This window comes from Pelodiscus sinensis, chromosome 26, assembly GCF_052426305.1.
Source record: "Pelodiscus sinensis isolate ZL-2025 chromosome 26, ASM5242630v1, whole genome shotgun sequence".
Taxonomy (NCBI): domain Eukaryota; kingdom Metazoa; phylum Chordata; order Testudines; family Trionychidae; genus Pelodiscus; species Pelodiscus sinensis.
In genome coordinates, this window is record NC_143077.1 from 5,596,200 (window position 1) to 5,616,755 (window position 20,556).

A 20,556-nucleotide genomic window follows, 5' to 3' on the forward strand; every position below is an offset into this window, starting at 1 on the left:
ACCCTTCGCACGTAGATGTGCATGGTGCAATGAAACCAACCGGGCCAGGTGCACCTCTGAGACGACCCTTCGCACGTAGATGTGCATGGTGCAATGAAACCAACCGGGCCAGGTGCACCTCTGAGAAGACCCTTCGCACGTAGATGTGCATGGTGCAATGAAACCACCCGGGTCAGGTGCACCTCTGAGAAGACCCTTCGCACGTAGATGTGCATGGTGCAATGAAACCAGCCTGGCAAGGTGCACCTCTGAGACGACCCTTCGCACGTAGATGTGCATGGTGCAATGAAACCAGCCGGGCCAGGTGCACCTCTGAGAAGACCCTTCGCACGTAGATGTGCATGGTGCAATGAAACCAGCCTGGCAAGGTGCACCTGTGAGACGACCCTTCGCACGTAGATGTGCATGGTGCAATGAAACCAGCCGGGCCAGGTGCACCTCTGAGAAGACCCTTCGCACGTAGATGTGCATGGTGCAATGAAACCACTCGGGCCAGGTGCACCTCTGAGAAGACCCTTCGCACGTAGATGTGCATGGTGCAATGAAACCAGCCGGGCCAGGTGCACCTCTGAGAAGACCCTTCGCACGTAGATGTGCATGGTGCAATGAAACCAGCCGGGCCAGGTGCACCTCTGAGAAGACCCTTCGCACGTAGATGTGCATGGTGCAATGAAACCACTCGGGCCAGGTGCACCTCTGAGAAGACCCTTCGCACGTAGATGTGCATGGTGCAATGAAACCAACCGGGCCAGGTGCACCTCTGAGACGACCCTTCGCACGTAGATGTGCATGGTGCAATGAAACCACCCGGGTCAGGTGCACCTCTGAGAAGACCCTTCGCACGTAGATGTGCATGGTGCAATGAAACCAGCCTGGCAAGGTGCACCTCTGAGACGACCCTTCGCACGTAGATGTGCATGGTGCAATGAAACCAGCCGGGCCAGGTGCACCTCTGAGAAGACCCTTCGCACGTAGATGTGCATGGTGCAATGAAACCAGCCAGGCAAGGTGCACCTCTGAGACGACCCTTCGCACGTAGATGTGCATGGTGCAATGAAACCAGCCGGGCCAGGTGCACCTCTGAGAAGACCCTTCGCACGTAGATGTGCATGGTGCAATGAAACCAGCCGGGCCAGGTGCACCTTTGAGAAGACCCTTCGCACGTAGATGTGCATGGTGCAATGAAACCAGCCGGGCCAGGTGCACCTCTGAGAAGACCCTTCGCACGTAGATGTGCATGGTGCAATGAAACCAGCCGGGCCAGGTGCACCTTTGAGAAGACCCTTCGCACGTAGATGTGCATGGTGCAATGAAACCAGCCGGGCCAGGTGCACCTCTGAGAAGACCCTTCGCATGTAGATGTGCATGGTGCAATGAAACCAGCCGGGCCAGGTGCACCTCTGAGACGACCCTTCGCACGTAGATGTGCATGGTGCAATGAAACCAGCCGGGCCAGGTGCACCTCTTGCTCACCCTGGCTGCAAATCAGAAGCGATTGACCAGTGGTTGGTGAAAAGGCAGCTCACCCACGTTTTGAACACTCTCCCGCACCACTGACCCGCTGTAGGATTTGGGCCTGGTGTATGCCCGCGGGGGGCACATCATGCACCTCAGATCTGCGCACGCAGGGCAAGTTCCCAATTTAGTGTGACACGGTTGAGGTGACAATTTGTAGCCCGCATCGGACGCCCATTCAAGTCAGTGCAGTGACCCCTGCTGATTTCCAAATTGCTTTGGGCCACGCCCCTGTGCGCCTTAATGTCAGTCACTGAACGAGAGGCAGATCTGGCCGCATTTTGCACCTGCCTTCTGAATATTTTACATCCATGCGATGTCTGTCGCTCCTAGGGACTTGAGTGCCTCTCCATCGTCCTGCTATTCATCCTCCCCACACCGCAGCAAGGTAGGAAAGTGCTGTCACTGCCATGGTAGATGGGAAACTGAGGCACGGGGAGGATAAGGAATACGCCAACTCTCCCCCAGATCAAGGACTTGAGCTATCCTTTCCAAGGGCCATCCTCTGGCTCTGTGAAAAGCAGAGCTGAAATAGTATGCCAGCATAGGTGTAGCTTGACTTCTGTATTGGGGGGGAGAAGGGAGCTCCAGGCAGGGAGGCAAATTCTGTGCCTGGCTGAAGCTTGCAGTTTGGGGGCGTTTCCCCTTTGAACGACGCCCATGTCTGAGAGATGCTGAACTCCGGGGAAGTCTGGCTCCGACTCAGCTTCACCTCTGGAGTCTGTTTTAAAAACAGCCCCCGCGCTAGACATTCTCTGGAACGGGATAGGCTCAGGAGGAACAGGGAAGCTAGTGGGGAGTCTAACGCTCCACAGCTGGGTATCATTTCTGCCCCACAGAGGAGGCCAGCTCTCTTGGGTGCTGCTGGGAATCGAGGGATTTGTTGTCAGGCTGTTAAGAATTCTCTCTTTGCGACATAAAACCATGTGTCATCTCAAAAGCGCGGCCCGACGCCTAAATCCACGGCAGCAGCAGAAGGGAGGGTCCGGCACGGGAGGGCGCGTTTCCTTCCCCGACCAAAGAATGCGGGCATAGAACGGGGCAACTTTATTATCAGTGGCACTTGGCCAGAGCCTTTCCCCCGTATGGACCAGCAAGACAGACAACCGGACAATCCAGAAGCAAGGACGACTCGGGGTCTTTCTTAGCGTCGGAGGCCTCGGGACTTCCCCTTCCAAGGGGATATTCCTGGGGGAGGCAGGCGGAAGGGGAAAGGAGGTAGGTCGATTTAATAGGGGAGACCGCACAGAGGGATGCTCCAAAGGCCTTCCCCTCCTACTCCATGGCACATTGTCTTTTCGGCTCTGCCTTTCCACCTCCTCGCATGCTACCCACAGCCTGGCCCGCAGCCAGCCACGCCCTGGTCTCTGAGCACCCGGAAACCCTCCCAGCAGCTGCTAAATGCAGCAGCAGCCATCAGCAGAATCCGTCCTCTTCGGTCCTGCCCCCAGCAGGGCTCCAGCATATCGGGGAAATGGAATGAGCAGGGGAGGGATGGAGCGGGCAGGGCTGGAATGGATGCCGCGGGCAGGGGTCTCCGAAGGGGGCGGCCAGGAGGAGGATGGAGGAGGAAGCTGGGAATTTCCGCAGTGGCTCCGTTCCGCCCCAGGGACGCTAACTCCACAGCAGGCGAAGGACGCGGGGGGACGAGTACAGCTGAGTTCGCCCTTTGCAGATGGGCTGGGCAGAAAGTGCCGCCCGCTCCCCTCTCCCAGCCCCCCGCGAGGAGATGGGGAGGCTGTTCATTGCAAACTTTTTATTTGGCAACCCACGTGCCTCCCTCCCCCATTTCCTCCCCTGCATTAAGCTATTCCCACGGTCCAGAAGAATTCGGGCTGAGTCTCTGGAGTCCGTGGGCGGGCGGGCTGGGGAGCGCTGGCATTGGAAGGGTTAACAGACGCCTCAGCCTGACGGTGCGTTTCCGACCTCGGCCCACGGAGCTCACGGAGGGGCCTTCGGTCCGGTTCCGATTCCACCCCGGAGCGACGCCACCGGCTCCCGTGCGACGCCAGGGTGAGTGGGGAGAGCCGACGCCGGCTTCCAGCATTTGGCATCTCAGCTCCAGGGTGCCTAGAAGTCTGGAACCGACTGGAGCCCCCCAGATAGGACACAGGGAATCCTACCACCAGATGCCCGCCACCCAGGTGGGCAGATAGGTCCCTGTCTTGTCAAACCCCTGGGCACGCATGCCTGGCGCCCCCGCGCTGACAAACTGCTCGCCCTCATCGGGCATCTTGGCGCGTGACCGGTGGCCAAGGTGCGGGCGTTCCACGCAGATGGGAAGGCGTCACCAGAGGGGCCCTGCACCGTGTCCCATCCGCTGGGTGCACCGCAGTCAGCCTGCAAACTGTGCCCGAAAACACCCCAAGGGGTGGGCAGGAGATGTGGCCCAACGCCAGGACAGGCGCTGGCAGGGCGCCTGTAACGTGGGCATCAGGACCCCGGTTTACTGGAGAGCCCCCAGTATTGCAGAGCCAGCTTTGCCACAGACTGCACCGCCCGTGGCACCGGGTTCCCCCTACGTGCCAAGCATGGGTGGCGCGCCCCACGGGGCAGCACCAGGAGCAGCCCGCTGGGACCCATCCGCCTGCAGGGAGGAGCGAGATGCAGCCTGACCCTGAAAGGACGTAACCCCACCCGCTATCCCCTGCCTGGTCCCTCTTCCTGCTCACTGGGCAGGGGGACAATCCGGCCCCCTCCCTCGGTGCCCCCACCTCGGCTGGGACCAGCAGCCGGAGAGCCGGCTGGGAAGACGGTGATGAACAGCCCCCGGCTACATACCCAGTTCCGGCGGCAAAGCTGCTCCCGTCCACGCTGCTCCTAAGCCCTGCCGGGCCGTCCAGCAAGGCCGACTCCGGCGCTCACCTGCCCTCCGCGGACACGGAGGCCATTGACTTTCGAAGCCCAGCCCGGCCCAGGGGCTGGCAGATCAGCAGGTGGCTGGCTGGGAGGGGCCCCCCGTCCCACCCCGCCCCGCCCCTGCGGCGTCACGCCTACCTGAAGGAGGGGAGCATGCTGTCGTAGTAGCACCAGGTGGCCGTCAGGTAGGCCCGGCTCACGTCGGTCGAATACAGGCGCCAGGCAGCCTGCCCCAGAGAGAGACGGTGACAGAGAGGCGCAGCTGGCAGTGCCCGGGGAGGAGGTGCCAGGGCCTGGCAGGGTGGGGAGAGGGGCAGGGCCAAGGGGCCGGTGGGGGAGCCCAGGAGGAGCACAGCCGTGAATGCTGCAGGGCCAGGCCAGGGGGGCCGGGGCACAGCTGGGCATGCGGGCGCTAACAGGATGCTTGCGCGGGGCTCTGCTCTGAGGGCTTGGACGTAGCTGGGTCTAACGCTGCAGACGTGGGCGGCGGGAGGCAAGGGGAGGCCCTGCCTTCCCAAAACTGCCTACACGCCCCGGGCGTGGTGTGGCAGCCCGGCTCCCTGGCCGCCGGGGAGGGAGGAGCAGTGGTGTGGCAGCCCGGCTCCCTGGCTGCCGGGGAGGGAGGAGCAGTGGTGTGGCAGCCCGACTCCCTGGCCGCCGGGGAGGGAGGAGCAGTGGTGTGGCAGCCCGACTCCCTGGCCGCCGGGGAGGGAGGGGCAGTGGTGTGGCAGCCGCCAGGGAGGGAGGGGAAATGGTGTGGCATGAAAATACTGGGGTTGGGCAAATCCTGCTGCCACCGGGGCCTCCGCGGGTGCGGCTAGGACAGCAGAGCTGGTGGGAAGCGTCCACGGGGACGAGGCGGGGAGGGCGCAGGGCCCCCAGCGCCGTGGGTCACGCTGCCGTGGAACGGACATCCCTGGAGGGCAGGGCCGGGCTGGCTGTTCTTGTCACACCCGCAGCGCCTGCCGCTTCCACGCTCTGGCTTGGACTCAGGGAACACGCCCAAGAGGCTGGGGTCGTTAATTACGGGCCGATGACAATGGGGCGTCTTATCAGAGCCCTCGCCTGGCCTGCCATCTGCGCTCCCAGCCCATCAGCACCTGGTACGTGCCGGGCAGCGCCGGCCGGTGTTCCTGGGGCGGGGGGGGGGGGCCTTTGTCTCCCGCCGCCCCCGGCTCCATTAATTAACGTCAGGGCTGGATTCAGAGGGCCGGGGAGCTCTGAAAGCCGGGGCCAGCTGACCGGCTGGCAGCCGGAGATAGGCGAGGGGCGTGGGGGGGCTTTTTTGTGTGTGCCTGTTCTCTGAGCCAGGCAGATAAGGAGGGAGTCTAAAGTTCCTCCTTTCTGGCAAGCGGATCTCGACAAGGGGACTGATGTGCCAGGGCCTGTCTCCGCAAGCTCCGGGGCTCGGCTGCAGGCAGGGCAGACCGTGTGCGTGTGGCTGCAGCGGTGCGTGTGGGAAGCCCAGGGCTGGAGGAGCAGGGGGGCTGCAGACTGAGGGGCGTTTGCAGTGTTGGGGGCGGACGGGGATAGCAGGCAGTGCTGTGACCCACGTGCAGGCGGAGGGGCGCGGGCAGAGCTGTCAGGGGAGAACTCGGGGCGGGGGGTGACCTGCAGGCTGAGCTCCAGGGCCGGCGGCGGAGCCGTGCAGCGACTCCAGCCCAGGCAGGAGCTGGGGTTCCCCAGGGAGAGGAGCGGGCGTCCTACGGTACCTGGATCAGGTTCGCGGCCGGCGTCCGCCTCTTCTCAAAGTGCTTCTGCCGATGCTGCTCCTGGACTTTCAGGGCGAAGCCAGAGCCCAGAATCCCCTGCGGGCGAGAGGGCCGGGGTGAGCGGAAGGAGACGGTGAACCTGCCTGGCCCCGTGCGGCAGCTGGACAATGGCCCCAGCGCAGTCTGACCCCACGGGCCTGCTGACTTGGGGGGGCCTACAGAGGCAGCCCCCTGTCACCCCGGCAGGAAGGCAGATTAGCCAGCAGGACCTCCCGTCTGGCTGGCAGGACAATCCACTCGTTGTGGGGGGGGGGCGGGGAGCAAAGGACCCCCCCCAGCCCAAAGCAGGACTCTGCTCTGCCAAACCATCTCTCCTCCCCAGGGGGGCCTGGCAGCTCCAGAGACGAGCTAGGAGCCAGCAGTCCCTAGCTGGAGACACTGCGGGGAGGAGCGGGGTATTGGTTGCCCCATTCTCTCCCATGCTGGGGCCTTGCTCTCCTCCGGGGGCGGGGTGGAGGGGGGTGGAGAGAAAGGAAACAGGCAAGAAAAGGGTAAACAAGGACAAGAAAGAATCACAGAGCACTAGAGCGGGACGGGCTCTCGCGAGGGCATCAAGTCCAGCCCCCGGCTCTCCCGGCAGGACCAAGCACCATCTAGCCCATCCCTGCCAGGTGTCTGTCCAACCTGCTCTGACATCTTCAGGGATGGAGATTCTGCAACCCCCCTGCTACGCAACTTATTCCAGTGTTTCACCACCCGGACAGGCGGGAAGTTTTTCCTAATGTCCAACCTCAACCTCCCTTGCTGCTATTTAAGCCCATTGCTCCTTGTCCTGAACTCAGAGGCCAAGGAGAACAATTATTCTCCCTCCTTGTAACACCCTTTTAGGTATTTGAAAGCTGCCATCGTGTCCCCTCTCCGTCTTCTCTTTTCTAAACTAAACACGTCCAATTCCTTCAGCTTTCCCTCCTAGCTCATGTCTGCTAGACCTTTCGGCATTTTGTTGCCCTTCTCTGGACCTTCTCCACATCTTTCTGGAAATGTGGTGCCCAGAACTGGACACAAGACTCCAGCTGAAGCCTAATTAGCACAAAGCAGAGCGGAAGAACGACTCCTCGTGTCTGGCTCACAACCCTCGGCTGTGTCTAGACTGGCAAGTTTTTCCGCAAAATCATCTGCTTTTGCGGAAAAACTTGCCAGCTGTCTACACCGGCCGCTTGAATTTCCGGAAAAGCACTGACGATCTCCTGTCAGATCATCAGCGCTTTTCCGGAAATACTATGCTGCTCCCGTTCGGGCAAAAGTCTTTTTCCGAAAGACTTTTGCCCAAAAGGGCCAATGTAGACAGCTCAGATTTGTTTTCTGCAAAAAAGCCCCAATCGAGAAAATGGCGATCGGGGCTTTTTTGCGGAAAAGCATCCTGCCAATCTAGACGTGCTTTTCCGAAAATGCTTTGAAAGGAAAAGTTTTCCGTTAAAAGCATTTTCGAAAAATCATGCCAGTGTAGACGTACCCTTCCTGTTCATTCGGCCCAGAGTCGTGTTTGCTTTTTTTGCAACAGTGTCACTGTTGACTCCTATTTAGCTTGTGGTCCACTATGCCCCCTAGGTCCCTTTCTGCAGGACTCCTTCCTAGACAGTCGCTTCCCATTCTGGGTGCGTGACACGGATTGTTCCTCCCGAAGTGCAGCACTTTGCATGTGTCCTTATTACACTCCATCCTCTTGACCTCCGGCCCCGGTTCAGATCACTCTGAATTACGACCCCGTCCTCCGAAGCACTTGCAACGAGGAAGAGAAAGGAGGAAAGTGGAACAAAAACAAAGAGGGAGAATGACCAACAAAATCTCTGTGTCTGGGTCTTTGTTCTGCTCCAGGGCTGTGACCTGCACTTCTAGCTGTCTGCCCTCTCTGGGGCAGCCCTGCCTGAGCTCCTAGGAGCCCTGAGGCCTGGTTCTCCCTCGCTCCCGGCAGCGATGGGCGTTACCAGAACACTGCCAAGGCAGGATCCGCCCCCAGCGACTCACAGCGGGCAGTGCGAAGAAGGAGATGCCCAGCAACGCGAAGCCGGCCGCCAGCACCCTGCCCAGCCACGTACTGGGGGTCTTGTCGCCATAGCCGATGGTGGTGAGCGTGATCTGGAGTGGGGGAGAACACAGAGAGGCCTTGACAGAGCTCTCCTGCCCCCCCCCCCCGATCTGCCCGCCCCGCCCTCCGGTGGGAGCAGGGCTCCGCAGCCAAACTTACCGTGCCCCACCAGAGCGAGTCGGCGTAGGTGGCAAACTCCGTGTTGGCGTCTTTCTCGGCCAGGTAGACGAGGAAGGAGGCGAAGATGAGGACCAGGAAGCCGATGTACCAGGCGGTGATCAGTTCCTGCCAAGGGCAGACGGGGGGGTGGATGGGGGACACGACAGCCAAGGGGGGGCGGTGAGGCAGGCCCCAAAATCGGACCCAGCCCAATGCAATGTCACTGCCGCAGAGCGCCCCGGAGGCTGCCCCGGGGAAGGGGGGGGCGAAGCGCTCGCTGCCTGCAAAGGGGCCGGGGCCTCTGTCACGTTGCTGAATTGGAGGGAAGCAGCCAGATCGCTGCTGCACCCCTAGGTGGGGATGTTGGCCCCAGAAATTGGTATGGAGGGAGCCATGTGGGGTATTGAATGGGAGCTTATTGTTTGTTAATCTTATGTACACTGTTTATGTGAGTATAGAATGTCTGGGTGTGTAGGTAGGAATCTGTAATCTGTGTAGAAGCTGAATATTTCTGTGAATGTGGTTAAGCATTGCTATGGACAGGCTGAGTAGCAAAGCCCTGTGGAACAATGACTCTCAATAGGCTATGGACACACCCAAAGAATGGGATTTGTCACCTGAGGGCAGCCAGCAGGAAACATAGAGTTTGGCCTCTGACCAGGTGACTTGCTGCATACAAGAAGAGGCCAGGAAGGGAATAAAAGGGGCCATGTGGTCGAGGCCATTTGGTTCTCAGCTCAGCACTTCATCCCAGAGGCAGCACTGCAGGGATTGAAGAGCCCGGAAGACCTGGGAACCCATCCTGATCTCAGGATGTGCAATAAGGACTTTTAACCAGCAGCTGCAACACCTCTGCTAGAGCCTGCATCGAGAACTGGGAGATTCGGTGCATGTAACGTACTGTACTTTAATAACCTTACTCTCAGGCTTTTCTTTCTTGTGTTAATAAACCTTTAGTTTTAGATTCTAAAGGATTGGCCCAGCGTGATTTGTGGGTAAGATCCAGAGGGTAAATTGACCAGGGATCTGTGGCTGGTTTCTTGGAACCGGACAGGACTTGTTCGGGGTAGGTGGGATTGGGTGCTAGGACCCCCCACCTGTGTACAGGCCCGGGGCCATCTGGGGCACGGATATTGCTGGGGTGACGGAGGGGTTTTGCTCGGGAGGCTTCAGGCAGGCTGCTGAAGCGCTCTGTGAGACTGGTTTGTGGCCTGTTTGGAGAGGTCGCCAGTCGGGGGCTGTAAGGAACCCCGGATTCGAGCAATTCGCCCTGAGCGGACGCCCTAAGCTGTGCCCAGATACGGCCTGGTCCGTCACAGTGGCGTAGTCGGCAGGATCCACAGATCTTGGTCAATTGAGCTTTGGGATCAGGACCCCACGCTGTCTAAATTTGATTTTTGGTGTTGAGAGTTTGGTTGATTAAAGAGCCGCTGCAATGAACCCGGAATTATATGAGAGTCTGAGCAAAAGTGCTCTGAAGGATTTGTGCTTGGGGAGAGGCATTGCCTTTAGGAAAAGGGCCTCTAAACTAGATCTGGTAGTGTTGTTATTAACCAGAGATGTGGATGAAAGGGATCAGAAGCAAGCCAAGGAAGCTGCTGAAAGAAGGCAGAAGGCAGATGAAGAAATTGCTAAGAGACAGAAGGAGCTGGATCAGGAACTTGAGATGAGAAAAGCAGAACTTGAGGAGAAAAAGGCAGAATATGCTGAGAGACAGTGGAGGGAAGAGGTAGAGCATGTGAAGAAGATGGCCCTAGCCAAGGAGGAAAATGCTAGACTTGACCTCCAGCTTAAGAGACTAAAAGAACAAGAGAGACTGTATTCTCCTGAAGGTTCAATGTATAACTCTGTGGGTATGCAGTGTGCTTATGATATGGCAGACGTATTTTGCCCAGCTGATGTGATGACCCAACCCCAAAGTATGTGTGAATGCAAACCTTTTGTGTTACCTGTAGCTAACAGGGAGGTTTGGGAAGGGGGTGCATGTGGGTATGAAAAGTTTCCTGGAGCTGGTCAGTCTCCCTGTAACCAAGGGGAAAGTGTCTCTACATGTGTGCCTGTGGCAGATGGCTGTGTGTCTGTGCAGGGGGGCAGTGAGCCTGTGGGTGAGGGCCCGTCTGATGCCTCAGAGGTGAGGCTGGAATCAGAACCAGGGCAGGAAGAGCCCAGAAGTCAGGGAAATGTTTCTCTGGGGCAGCCTGGAGTGGCTGGCCAGAGTGAAGTTTTAGTTGAGGAGCTGGTGGCTGGTGAGGTTTGTGGAATTGAACCTGCACAAGCTGAAAGTGATTTGTGTGAAGAAGCACAGTGTGTGCAAGCTGGCGACTTGGCTGGTGGAAGTAGCAGTGGGGCAGTAAAGGAAGCTGTCCCAGTGGCTAGCTGTATGCCTGAGATTAGCCAGGGGTGTTGGGACAAGGGAGAAGCTGTCTCTGGTTGTCTGGCTGTGTGTGGGGAAGAGTTTCTTCCTGTGTCTGAGGAAGGGCCCCCACAGCCTGTGAAGGCTGAGAGCAGTGTGGTTGTCCCAGAGTTGGGTCTGGATATGGCTAAGGCCCAGGAAGGGGGTGGCCCAAGGTTTGTGTCTGCTGGGGAGAGGGATGAGGTGACTCAGGTAGAGTCAGTCAGTGTTTTACCAGAACCCCAGAGACCGGACAGTGGTGACCCTGATATTGTGCCTGATGCTGCTGTGTTGCTGGAAGAGGGGGGAGCTGCTCGGTGGGAGCAGGGAGACCCCTTAGCCCAGGCACAAGGAGAGAATGAGGGTGTGTTAACTCTGGTGCCTAATGATGGTTTGGCCGTTTACAGCCATCTAGAGAGCTGCACAGGGAGTGAAGATGCCTCTGACCCTGTCTCTTGTGAGTCTATCTATGTGCCTGAAAGGGGATTATCTGTGAATCCACCTGAGGGGCCAGAGATGACTCAGGGAGTAAGGGAATTGCAGGAGGAATTGGTTGGGGCTCAGCAGGGCAATGCTACTGCAGAGCCAGGGAAGGGTGAACTGCCGCTTAAGGAAGCTCATAGGGAGGAGAGTCCTGGCAGTGCTTGTAGCAAGCAGTTTGCTGTAACGGAGGGAGGTGACAGGGCCTTGCTGGGAGAAGGCATTCAGGAGAAAGCTCTGCCTGTAAAAGGCAGCAGCTTCTTGTGTGAGGCACTTGTTTTGGTGCCTGACAGACAGGACTTGTCTGTTAACAGTGACTCCACTGACTTGGGTTTAGGGAAACCCAGTGTGGATGGTGGTGGAGAGGTCTCGGAGGGACTGAGGGTTGTTCCAGAGGAGGCAGGAACAGCCAGAGAACTGGAGCAGGCTGCTAACCCAGTAACTGTGGGTGACCAGCTTGCTGGGAAGTCAGTGTGTGTGGGACAGGATTGTTCCCAGGTGAATGAGGAGAGTGGGAACTTAGTGTCTCAGATTCAGGAGAAGGGCTGGGTAGCTAAGTATGCAGAGCAGAACAGCTGTGTGGTCACTCACCCTAGGATGCAGGAGATGGTAGTTACGCTCCCATCTCTGGACACAGTGGACACTCATACTCAATCAGGGAGGTTGATATCTGGTTCCATGTGGAAACAGAGGTTGGAGGTGGACAGAGGAGAGACTTGGGAGTCTACAGCTTACTGCTGTTACCCCACTGAGTGGGGGAAGGGGGAGAATTCCAGGGCCATTGTGAGCCAGGGAGTCACACCCAGCCAGCCCATTGTCTTGGTCTGGCCAGAGGTTTCAGGCCTGGAGCCCAGAGGACAAGAGGGAGGGGCAGGACTTGCTTTGGCCAAGAAGATTTGCAGTTTAAACCTGAAGGGCCAAAACTGCAATGGTGTGGGGCCAGAGAAGGGGCCTGACGGAGAATTTCAGTATACACCTGAGATAGGATTGTTCTTGTTACTGATGTTAATTCTTGTAACCAATGTATTATTGTGGCAGAGAATTGTAACGGTATACAGTGTGCATGAGCTTATGAAAATACCATGTAATCTGTCTGGAGATGTACCAAACGACAGACGGTATGTAAGGGGACATTGTGATGTTGCTATTTCGTGGTTAACACTTGTAACTGGTCTTGGAACTTCTTACAGGACAAAAAGGGTTCCAGCCAGAAGGTCCTGTGTAAGAAGGGAAACTGAGGCACGCCACCATTTTGTTGGGGGAGGCCTGTGATGCCCTCAGTGATGTTACTGGCATCACTTCCTGCATCAATTTTGCGTGGGGGGTGTCACGTTGCTGAATTGGAGGGAAGCAGCCAGATCGCTGCTGCACCCCTAGGTGGGGATGTTGGCCCCAGAAATTGGTATGGAGGGAGCCATGTGGGGTATTGAATGGGAGATTATTGTTTGTTAATCTTATGTACACTGTTTATGTGAGTATAGAATGTCTGGGTGTGTAGGTAGGAATCTGTAATCTGTGTAGAAGCTGAATATTTCTGTGAATGTGGTTAAGCATGGCTATGGACAGGCTGAGTAGCAAAGCCCTGTGGAACAATGACTCTCAATAGGCTATGGACACACCCAAAGACTGGGATTTGTCACCTGAGGGCAGCCAGCAGGAAACATAGAGTTTGGCCTCTGACCAGGTGACTTGCTGCATACAAGAAGAGGCCAGGAAGGGAATAAAAGGGGCCATGTGGTCGAGGCCATTTGGTTCTCAGCTCAGCACTTCATCCCAGAGGCAGCACTGCAGGGATTGAAGAGCCCGGAAGACCTGGGAACCCATCCTGATCTCAGGATGTGCAATAAGGACTTTTAACCAGCAGCTGCAACATCTCTGCTAGAGCCTGCATCGAGAACTGGGAGATTCGGTGCATGTAACGTACTGTACTTTAATAACCTTACTCTCAGGCTTTTCTTTCTTGTGTTAATAAACCTTTAGTTTTAGATTCTAAAGGATTGGCCCAGCGTGATTTGTGGGTAAGATCCAGAGGGTAAATTGACCAGGGATCTGTGGCTGGTTTCTTGGAACCGGACAGGACTTGTTCGGGGTAGGTGGGATTGGGTGCTAGGACCCCCCACCTGTGTACAGGCCCGGGGCCATCTGGGGCACGGATATTGCTGGGGTGACGGAGGGGTTTTGCTCGGGAGGCTTCAGGCAGGCTGCTGAAGCGCTCTGTGAGACTGGTTTGTGGCCTGTTTGGAGAGGTCGCCAGTAGGGGGCTGTAAGGAACCCCGGATTCGAGCAATTCGCCCTGAGCGGACGCCCTAAGCTGTGCCCAGATACGGCCTGGTCCGTCACAGCCTCAAAGGCTGGAAGCAGGGAGGGGGCGTGGACCCCAGCCAGCAGCAGCTGCCGAAAAGATTCCCAGGCGCTGGGGGAGGGGGACGCTCTCTGCGGTTGCCTGGACGAGGCCATGGGGGGCTTTACCCACCGGAGAGAGTTGGTTTCGAAATGAACGGGGAGACGGTGGGTAACAGGGAAGAGCCAAGGGACAGGTCAGAGGTGAGAGGCTCTCCTAGGACTGTCTATGGGCAAAAAAAATAAAATACAATAAAATAAAAAAAAAAAAAAATCATGCCGTGCCTCAGTTTCCCCATCTGGATTGGGGGACATAGCCTTGCCTTGCGGCGGGGCTGTGAGGAGGAACACACAAACGCCAGCGAGGGGTTCAGATCCCAGCAACAGGGGACATAAAAAGAGCCGGTCCTGATGTCGTGCGGTCCAGGGGAGCAGGCAGTGTCACCCCAGAGTGCGGGGGGGGAGGGGAAAGCCTGAATGAGCAGGGTCCACAAGTCGGGGCGAGGGGCAAAGCTGGAAACACCTGCTCTGGGCCCAGCTCCGCCCCGTCTCTCTGAGCCCTGCCCGTGGCCCCGCCGCGGAGCCCTCGGCTGCTCACCTTGCTGTGGGCATAGACCACGGAGCCCAGCAGCTTCCAGGTGCCGCCCCGGCGGTCCATGCGCACCATGCGCAGGATCTGCAGGAAGCGCATGCTGCGCAGCGCCGAGGTGGCAAAGATGTTCCCCTGCGTGCCGGCCGCGATGACGGCCAGCGAGGCGATGAACACGATGAAATCTGCGACCCAGAGCACAGGCAGGTGGGTAGGGAGAGCTGGCTCGGGGGGCAGTGGGGATGGGGGAGGGGTAGCTGGCAGGGCAGTGGGGATGGGGGAGGGGTAGATGGTGGGGGGCAGTGGGGGTGGGGGAGGGGATAGCTGGATGGCACAGTGGAGATGGGGGAGGAGGTAGATGGCAGGGGGCAGTGGGAATGGGGGAGGGGTAGCGGGCGGGGGCAGTGGGGATGGGGGAGGGGTAGCTGGCAGGGCAGTGGGGATGTAGGAGGGGTAGCTGGCAGGGCAGTGGGGATGGGGGAGGGGTAGCGGGCAGGGCAGTGGAGATGGGGGAGGGGTAGCTGGCAGGGCAGTGGGGATGTAGGAGGGGTAGCTGGCAGGGCAGTGGGGATGGGGGAGGGGTAGCGGGCGGGGCAGTGGAGATGGGGGAGGGGTAGCTGGCAGGGCAGTGGGGATGGGGGAGGGGTAGCTGGCAGGGCAGTGGGGATGTAGGAGGGGTAGCTGGCAGGGCAGTGGGGATGGGGGAGGGGTAGCTGGCAGGGCAGTGGGGATGTAGGAGGGGTAGCTGGCAGGGCAGTGGGGATGGGGGAGGGGTAGCTGGCAGGGCAGTGGGGATGGGGGAGGGGTAGCTGGCAGGGCAGTGGGGATGGGGGAGGGGTAGCTGGCAGGGCAGTGGGGATGGGGGAGGGGTAGCTGGCAGGGCAGTGGGGATGGGGGAGGGGTAGCTGGCTAGCAGGTACTATGGTTATAAACTGCTCCCCTTCCCCAGCAGAGCCGGCCACGACCTCCTCTCGAGCTGCCAGCCCCAGCTAGGGTACCCCACCCCGGCAGTTAAAATGCCTCCTATTCCCCATCCCCAAGCCTGATGCTGGGCGCAGCCCTTGGAGCCACCCCCCTGCCCAGAGACTAGGCAGGGCAGGTCCTTCTCCAGACACGGCCTGGCCCCCCCCAGCCCAGCCCAGCCCTGGGGCAGGACACTCAGATGCAGCGGGGACCCTCCTGGGACCCTCCCCAAAGTCCTGCATCCAGGTGCCCCTGGTGGGGACGACTTTGGGACTCTGCCCCTTCCTGCCCTGCCCTCCTGTCTCTGGTGTGCGGGGGTGGGGGTGGATGGGGGGGCGCTTTACTCTCAGGGCGGGAATTTCCAAGGGGTCTCAGGCTCCCAAATTCAGCAGAGCCCTGGGCACCCCCTTCCCTTGGGGAACCCGGCGGAGCCGAGCCCCGGGGTTTGCAAACTTCTTTTTCTCGTGACCCCGTCGAAGAAAATTGTTGATGCCGCCACCTGACATGTGACTGGAGTGGGGGCTCCGGCGTGGGCTGAGGGTAGGAGCTTTGGGGGGGTCAGGGCTGGGGCAGAAGGCAGCTCTCCTGAGCAGCTCCCAGTCGGTGCAGCGGGGGCGCTAAGGCGGCTTCCTGCCTCTCCTGGCCCTGCAGACCCTGCTGCCCCCGAAGCAGCCGGCAGCAGGTTCCCAGCCCATGGGAGTGCGGAGCTAGTGCTTGGGGCAGGGGCCGTGCCCGGAGCCCTGGGTGTCCCCCCACCTAGCAGCCGGGCCTCCTGCCGGCTGCTTCTGGGGGGCAGCACAATCTGCAGTGCCAGGACAGGCAGGAAGCCGCCTTAGCGCCCCCGCTGCTCACCTGATCCCCCTGCAGCAATGAACCCCAGCGCCCGACATCCCACCCCCCCGTGCTGGGGCGCGACCCGTCATTGGAAAACCGCTGGGCTATTCTGATCCCATCTCCTTTCGGCTTTGCTCCTCAGGGCGCCCCCTGAGAGCTTGGGAGGAAGCGTTGGGTTAGGGTTCTCCCGATGTGCCCATCCCCACGGCCTCTAGGCGCCCCCACAGAGCCCTCGTGTGTCCTCCTCGTCCCTAGCTCCAGTGCTAAGCAGGGGCCAGTGGGCGTCCTAGAGAGGGGTGCAGAGAGCAGTTCCCTGCTGGGACCCCTCCGGTGCCCCTCGGGGAGGATCCGGGGGGGGGGGGGCTTTCCTCCCCCGCACGTACCTATAACGCAGAAGGGCTTCCTGGCAAAGCGGAACCGCCCCTGCCAGCCCCGGTAGCGGCAGCAGCAGCCAGCCGCCCAGATGCGGATGATGTACTCCATGCCGAACACCACAATCATGACGAACTCCTGCCGGGCGGGGATGGGGGGGAGGAGGGTGGAGAGGAGAGACAGAGAGAGAAGCTGGGTTGGTTAGTCTGGGAGGGTCCTGCGTGCAAGAACCTCCGGGACTGGGTGTGAACCTCCCGCAGCCGGCTCCTCGCTCCCTTTGCGGAGATGCAGCCTCCAGGCCACCCCTCCGCCCAGACAAACCTCCACGGAGCCTGCAGCCAGAAACAGGAGCCCACAGAGGGGCTGGGGACCTGCTGTCTCCCTAGAAAACCCCCCTCCCCGCAAAGCATGGCTCAGTGCTGTATTCGAGTCACCCCCCACCCCCGGGCGGGTCGCCGGCCCCCTCGGCAGAAGCACGGACCGAAATCCGCCTTAGCAAGTGCAGGGGACGCCCCGGGGTTCCTGCTGGATAACAGAGCCACCGGGCAGCAGCTGGATACTCTCGACAGACCATCTCCAGCTGGAGCAGAACCCCAGATCCCACTGCCCAGAGAAAAGTGGCTGCAGTTGGGCCGTGAGCCATGAACGTGGAGAAAACAGGGGCAGGATTCCTTCCTGCCCCACGGCGGAGGCTGCGCCAGACCATCTCAGCCCGTCGGGTGGGAGGAATTCTCCCACAGCCCCTGGAGTTTCTGATGCTGGGATCCTGCCTTGTTAGATCACCCTTGCCTGCACCAGATGCTCATCCGTGCCCCCGAGGGTGCGTCTACCCTGCAGGAAAGACCCCCAGCGCACGGCACGGCTGAGGCTGGCAACGCGGGCTCCGGCTCTGGGAGTACAAATTGCTGCACAGATGTTCAGCCTGGGGCTGAAACCCCATGAGGGGTGGGGGTGGGTTTGGATCCCGGGCTCCAGGCTGAGTCCACACTTTGATTTTTAGCCCCTCAGTGGGGCTGGGAGCTGACTCAGGCTTTGCAACTCGGTGCTGTGGGTTCTGTATTGCCCGGCACCAGGGCTGGGCCAGGTGCGCCCCACTTAACACTTTGATGCGGCCTGTGGACTTATATCCTGCTGCCCGTGTCACCAAAGTTCCAGGCGTTGGCTCAGAGCAGGATCTATTTAAATGGCTCCCGGCTACGGTGCTACCTCAGCAGGGGCTGGAGCTGGAGCCTTTTAATTGCTACAGCAACCCCAGGCAGCTCCAGGCAACGTGGTGGCGACAGGGCCAGGAGCCAGGAACCCTCGTCTCTGTTTTGAATTCAAAGCCTCTAACTCTGGTGGGAGGCTAGTCCCCACCCCCGCCCCTTCCACCTCAGGCCCCGCCCCTTCCCATAGGGGTGGAGCCTGCTCGTGACCACGTAGCAAAATTCATTAAGTGCCCCCCCGCGAAGATGATTGCTCACCCCTGCCCAGCACACTGGCTGGGGAATGCCAGCGACGCCTTTGCCAAGACAAGACGTGCCATCCGCTCACTTCCAGCCACAACAACAATGCAGGGGAGAGGGGGCGGGGGGGCTGCTGGAGACCTGCTGATGGGAGGTTAAAGCTTGCGCCATCTTCACGGGCTCAGGACAGGTGGGCAAAGCCCTGGTGTCTGGGCTGTAGCAGGAGAGCTTTGGCCAGCAGGGGAGCTGGGACCAGCAGCGGAGCTGCACTCCAGGAGTGACCACCCCCAGTGCAGACCAGGGCTCTGTGTGCAGGCCATAGACGCGTTCCCAACCTGGCAAGAAATTCCCCGTGCCAGTTATCCCAGGAAGGTAGGGCCGGTGAAAAGCTATCAGAGAACGGTCATGTGCCCAGCTGCACAGATTTGAAATCCCTCCTGGAGCTACCCGGGTGCCATCCTTGTGTGTGGGAGGGACCTCAGCTCCCCTTCTGCAGGCTAATGCCACCCTCTGGGTAAAGGGCATCAATTCACACCCCCTCCTGCTGGCCACTCTAATGCTGTGTCTAGACTACATGGCTCCATCGACAGAGCCATGTAGATTAGGGTTGTAGGCAAAGGGAAATGAAGCCGCGATTTAAATGATCGCAGCTTCATTTAAATTTACATGGCTGCCGCGCTGAGCCGACAAACAGCTGATCAGCTTTTTGTCAGCTCAGCGCGCTAGTCTGGACGCTCCCCTGCCGACATCAAAGCCCTTTGTCGGCAACCCCGTTATTCCTCGTGGGATGAGGTTTACCGGGGCTGCTGACAAAGGGCTTTGATGTCGGCAGGGGAGCGTCCAGACTAGAGCGCTGAGCCGACAAACAGCTGATCAGCTGTTTGTCGGCTCAGCGCGGCAGCCATGTAAATGTAAATGAAGCCGTGATTATTTAAATCGCAGCTTCATTTGCCTTTGCCAAAAAAACAAATCTACATGGCTCCGTCGACGGAGCCATGTAGTCTAGACATACCCTAAGGGTGTGAATGGGACAGGAAAGAATTCCCTAGCCCGTGGTGTGAAAGGAGGGGAAACCTTGGAGCAAACCGCTGGCCAGATCAGAACAAAGTGGGTTATAAAATCCCCATCTTCCCAGGCCCTGCTCCAAACCCTTTCCAGCCAGTGCGACCGTTCCCAGGGACCTCACTGGGCTGGGGCTCAGGTCCGTAGGAAACCGGCGCTCCAGCGCGGAGCCGCTAAGCAAAGCTCTCCGCGCCTCCAAAGTCACGGAGACGAGCCAGGAGCCTCTCGGAGCCGCCCTGCTCCTCCTGCATGCGCCCGGCTTAAATATATATGGGTAATTTTCCTCCGCCGTCAGCATTGTACTGCTTTGCCTCCTACCTTTTGTACACACCAGCCCCTGTTTTGCTTACTCGTGAGAAAGTCACAAGGACCTTCCTAATTTAGTCTCCATCACAGTCGGGAGAAACCCCGCGTCAGCGCTTTCTGACAGTCGGTGGGAAAGTTGCTTTTTTTAGGCTTCTTTCCCCTCCCCTCCCCCCTTTCCAGTTGTTTTTTTTTTTTTGCTTTTCCAGACAAAAATACTATTTGGCTCAAGGCTTCCCAGTCAGATTCTATGGGAGCGAGTCCATTTAAAAACCCTACAGGGGCTGCGCTATGCTGCTTTTGCATGGCCCACAGCAATGACTCATGCCTGCAAACATCTCGCAGCAACGGAAGCTGTGGAAGTGTGGCCTAGTGGTTATAGCGAAGGAGACCGCAGAGTGGGTACTCTCTGGTAGGGATGTTAAATTGCGTGTAGTCAGCTAAGTGAGTGGTTGATGGGATTTCCATCAACTACTCGATTAGTCAATAAGGGGACTCGATTTCCATCAATTACTCAATTAATCGATACGGGGACTTGATTTCCATCGACTACTTGATTAGTCGATAAGGGGACTCGATTTCCATCAATTACTTGATTAGTTGCTAATGGGACTAGATTTCCATCAACTACTCGATTAGTCGGTAAGGGGACTCGATTTCCATCAATTACTTGATTAGTTGCTAATAGGACTAGATTTCCATCAACTACTCAATTAGCCGGTAAGGGGACTCGATAAGGGACACTGCAGAGCCGCAGAGGGGTTAGCTGCTGGCCCCAGGAGCTAACCCCCCTGTGGCTCTGCCTTTTAGATGGCTCTTAATACAGTGGGGAAGACCAGGAGCAAGCCGGGAATCTTGTCCTGGCTCACTCCCAATCCCCCAGCCATGCCTCTGCCTCCCCTGCTCCCAGCTTTTAAGCCAGCTCCCCACTGCAACAGCTTGGCTCCTGCTCCCCCCCTTGCTGCCTCTCTCTGATAGAGACAGCAAGGGGAGGGGGGAAGTGACTAGTCGAGTAGGGACTCAAGACTGGGAACACATGGCTAGTTGGAGAGAAGACCAGAGCGGTTTGTAAGTCCCTTCCTTACCAGGATGAACAGATACTGGTTGGCTTGTTTCTGATGATCTGGGATGGTGGAGAACACGGAGAGCACCAAGCAGCCGAAGACGAGGAGGAATCTGAAACAACAAATGAGTCGAACAGATTAGCCAGGGGTGAATTCATCAGGGCATCAGAGGCCTCCTTGCCAGTCCCCCATGGGCACCGGCTCCCCCAAACGCCCAGCTGGGACCCCGTGTGCCAGCCCAGCTGCCTCGTCCAACCAGACTTGGGTAACACCTGCGAGACGGGGTACTGGGGGCACAGCTCTTCCCCAGTAGACCCAGGAGAACTGCCGCTTTATAAAATCACTGGCACGTGGCCGCGCCGGGGTCAGATGCCAGGGTAG

The 20,556-nt window shown here is 58.8% G+C and overlaps 1 protein-coding gene across 3 annotated transcripts in view; it reads right to left on the minus strand.

Moving 5' to 3' along the window:
• Window positions 1-20,556, minus strand: part of KCNQ4 (potassium voltage-gated channel subfamily Q member 4) — a 95,741-nt gene that overhangs the window by 30,966 nt on the left and 44,219 nt on the right. For all 3 annotated transcript variants that reach the window (XM_089773499.1, XM_075909066.2, XM_075909068.2), the window contains exons 2-8: window positions 20,197-20,287; window positions 16,313-16,439; window positions 14,142-14,317; window positions 8,332-8,457; window positions 8,112-8,222; window positions 6,087-6,182; window positions 4,513-4,601 (exon numbers count right to left, since the gene is read on the minus strand). In XM_089773499.1, the coding sequence (XP_089629625.1) occupies window positions 4,513-4,601; window positions 6,087-6,182; window positions 8,112-8,222; window positions 8,332-8,457; window positions 14,142-14,317; window positions 16,313-16,430 (716 nt within the window). In that variant the 5' untranslated portion in view covers window positions 16,431-16,439; window positions 20,197-20,287. The remainder of the gene's footprint in view (window positions 1-4,512; window positions 4,602-6,086; window positions 6,183-8,111; window positions 8,223-8,331; window positions 8,458-14,141; window positions 14,318-16,312; window positions 16,440-20,196; window positions 20,288-20,556) is intronic.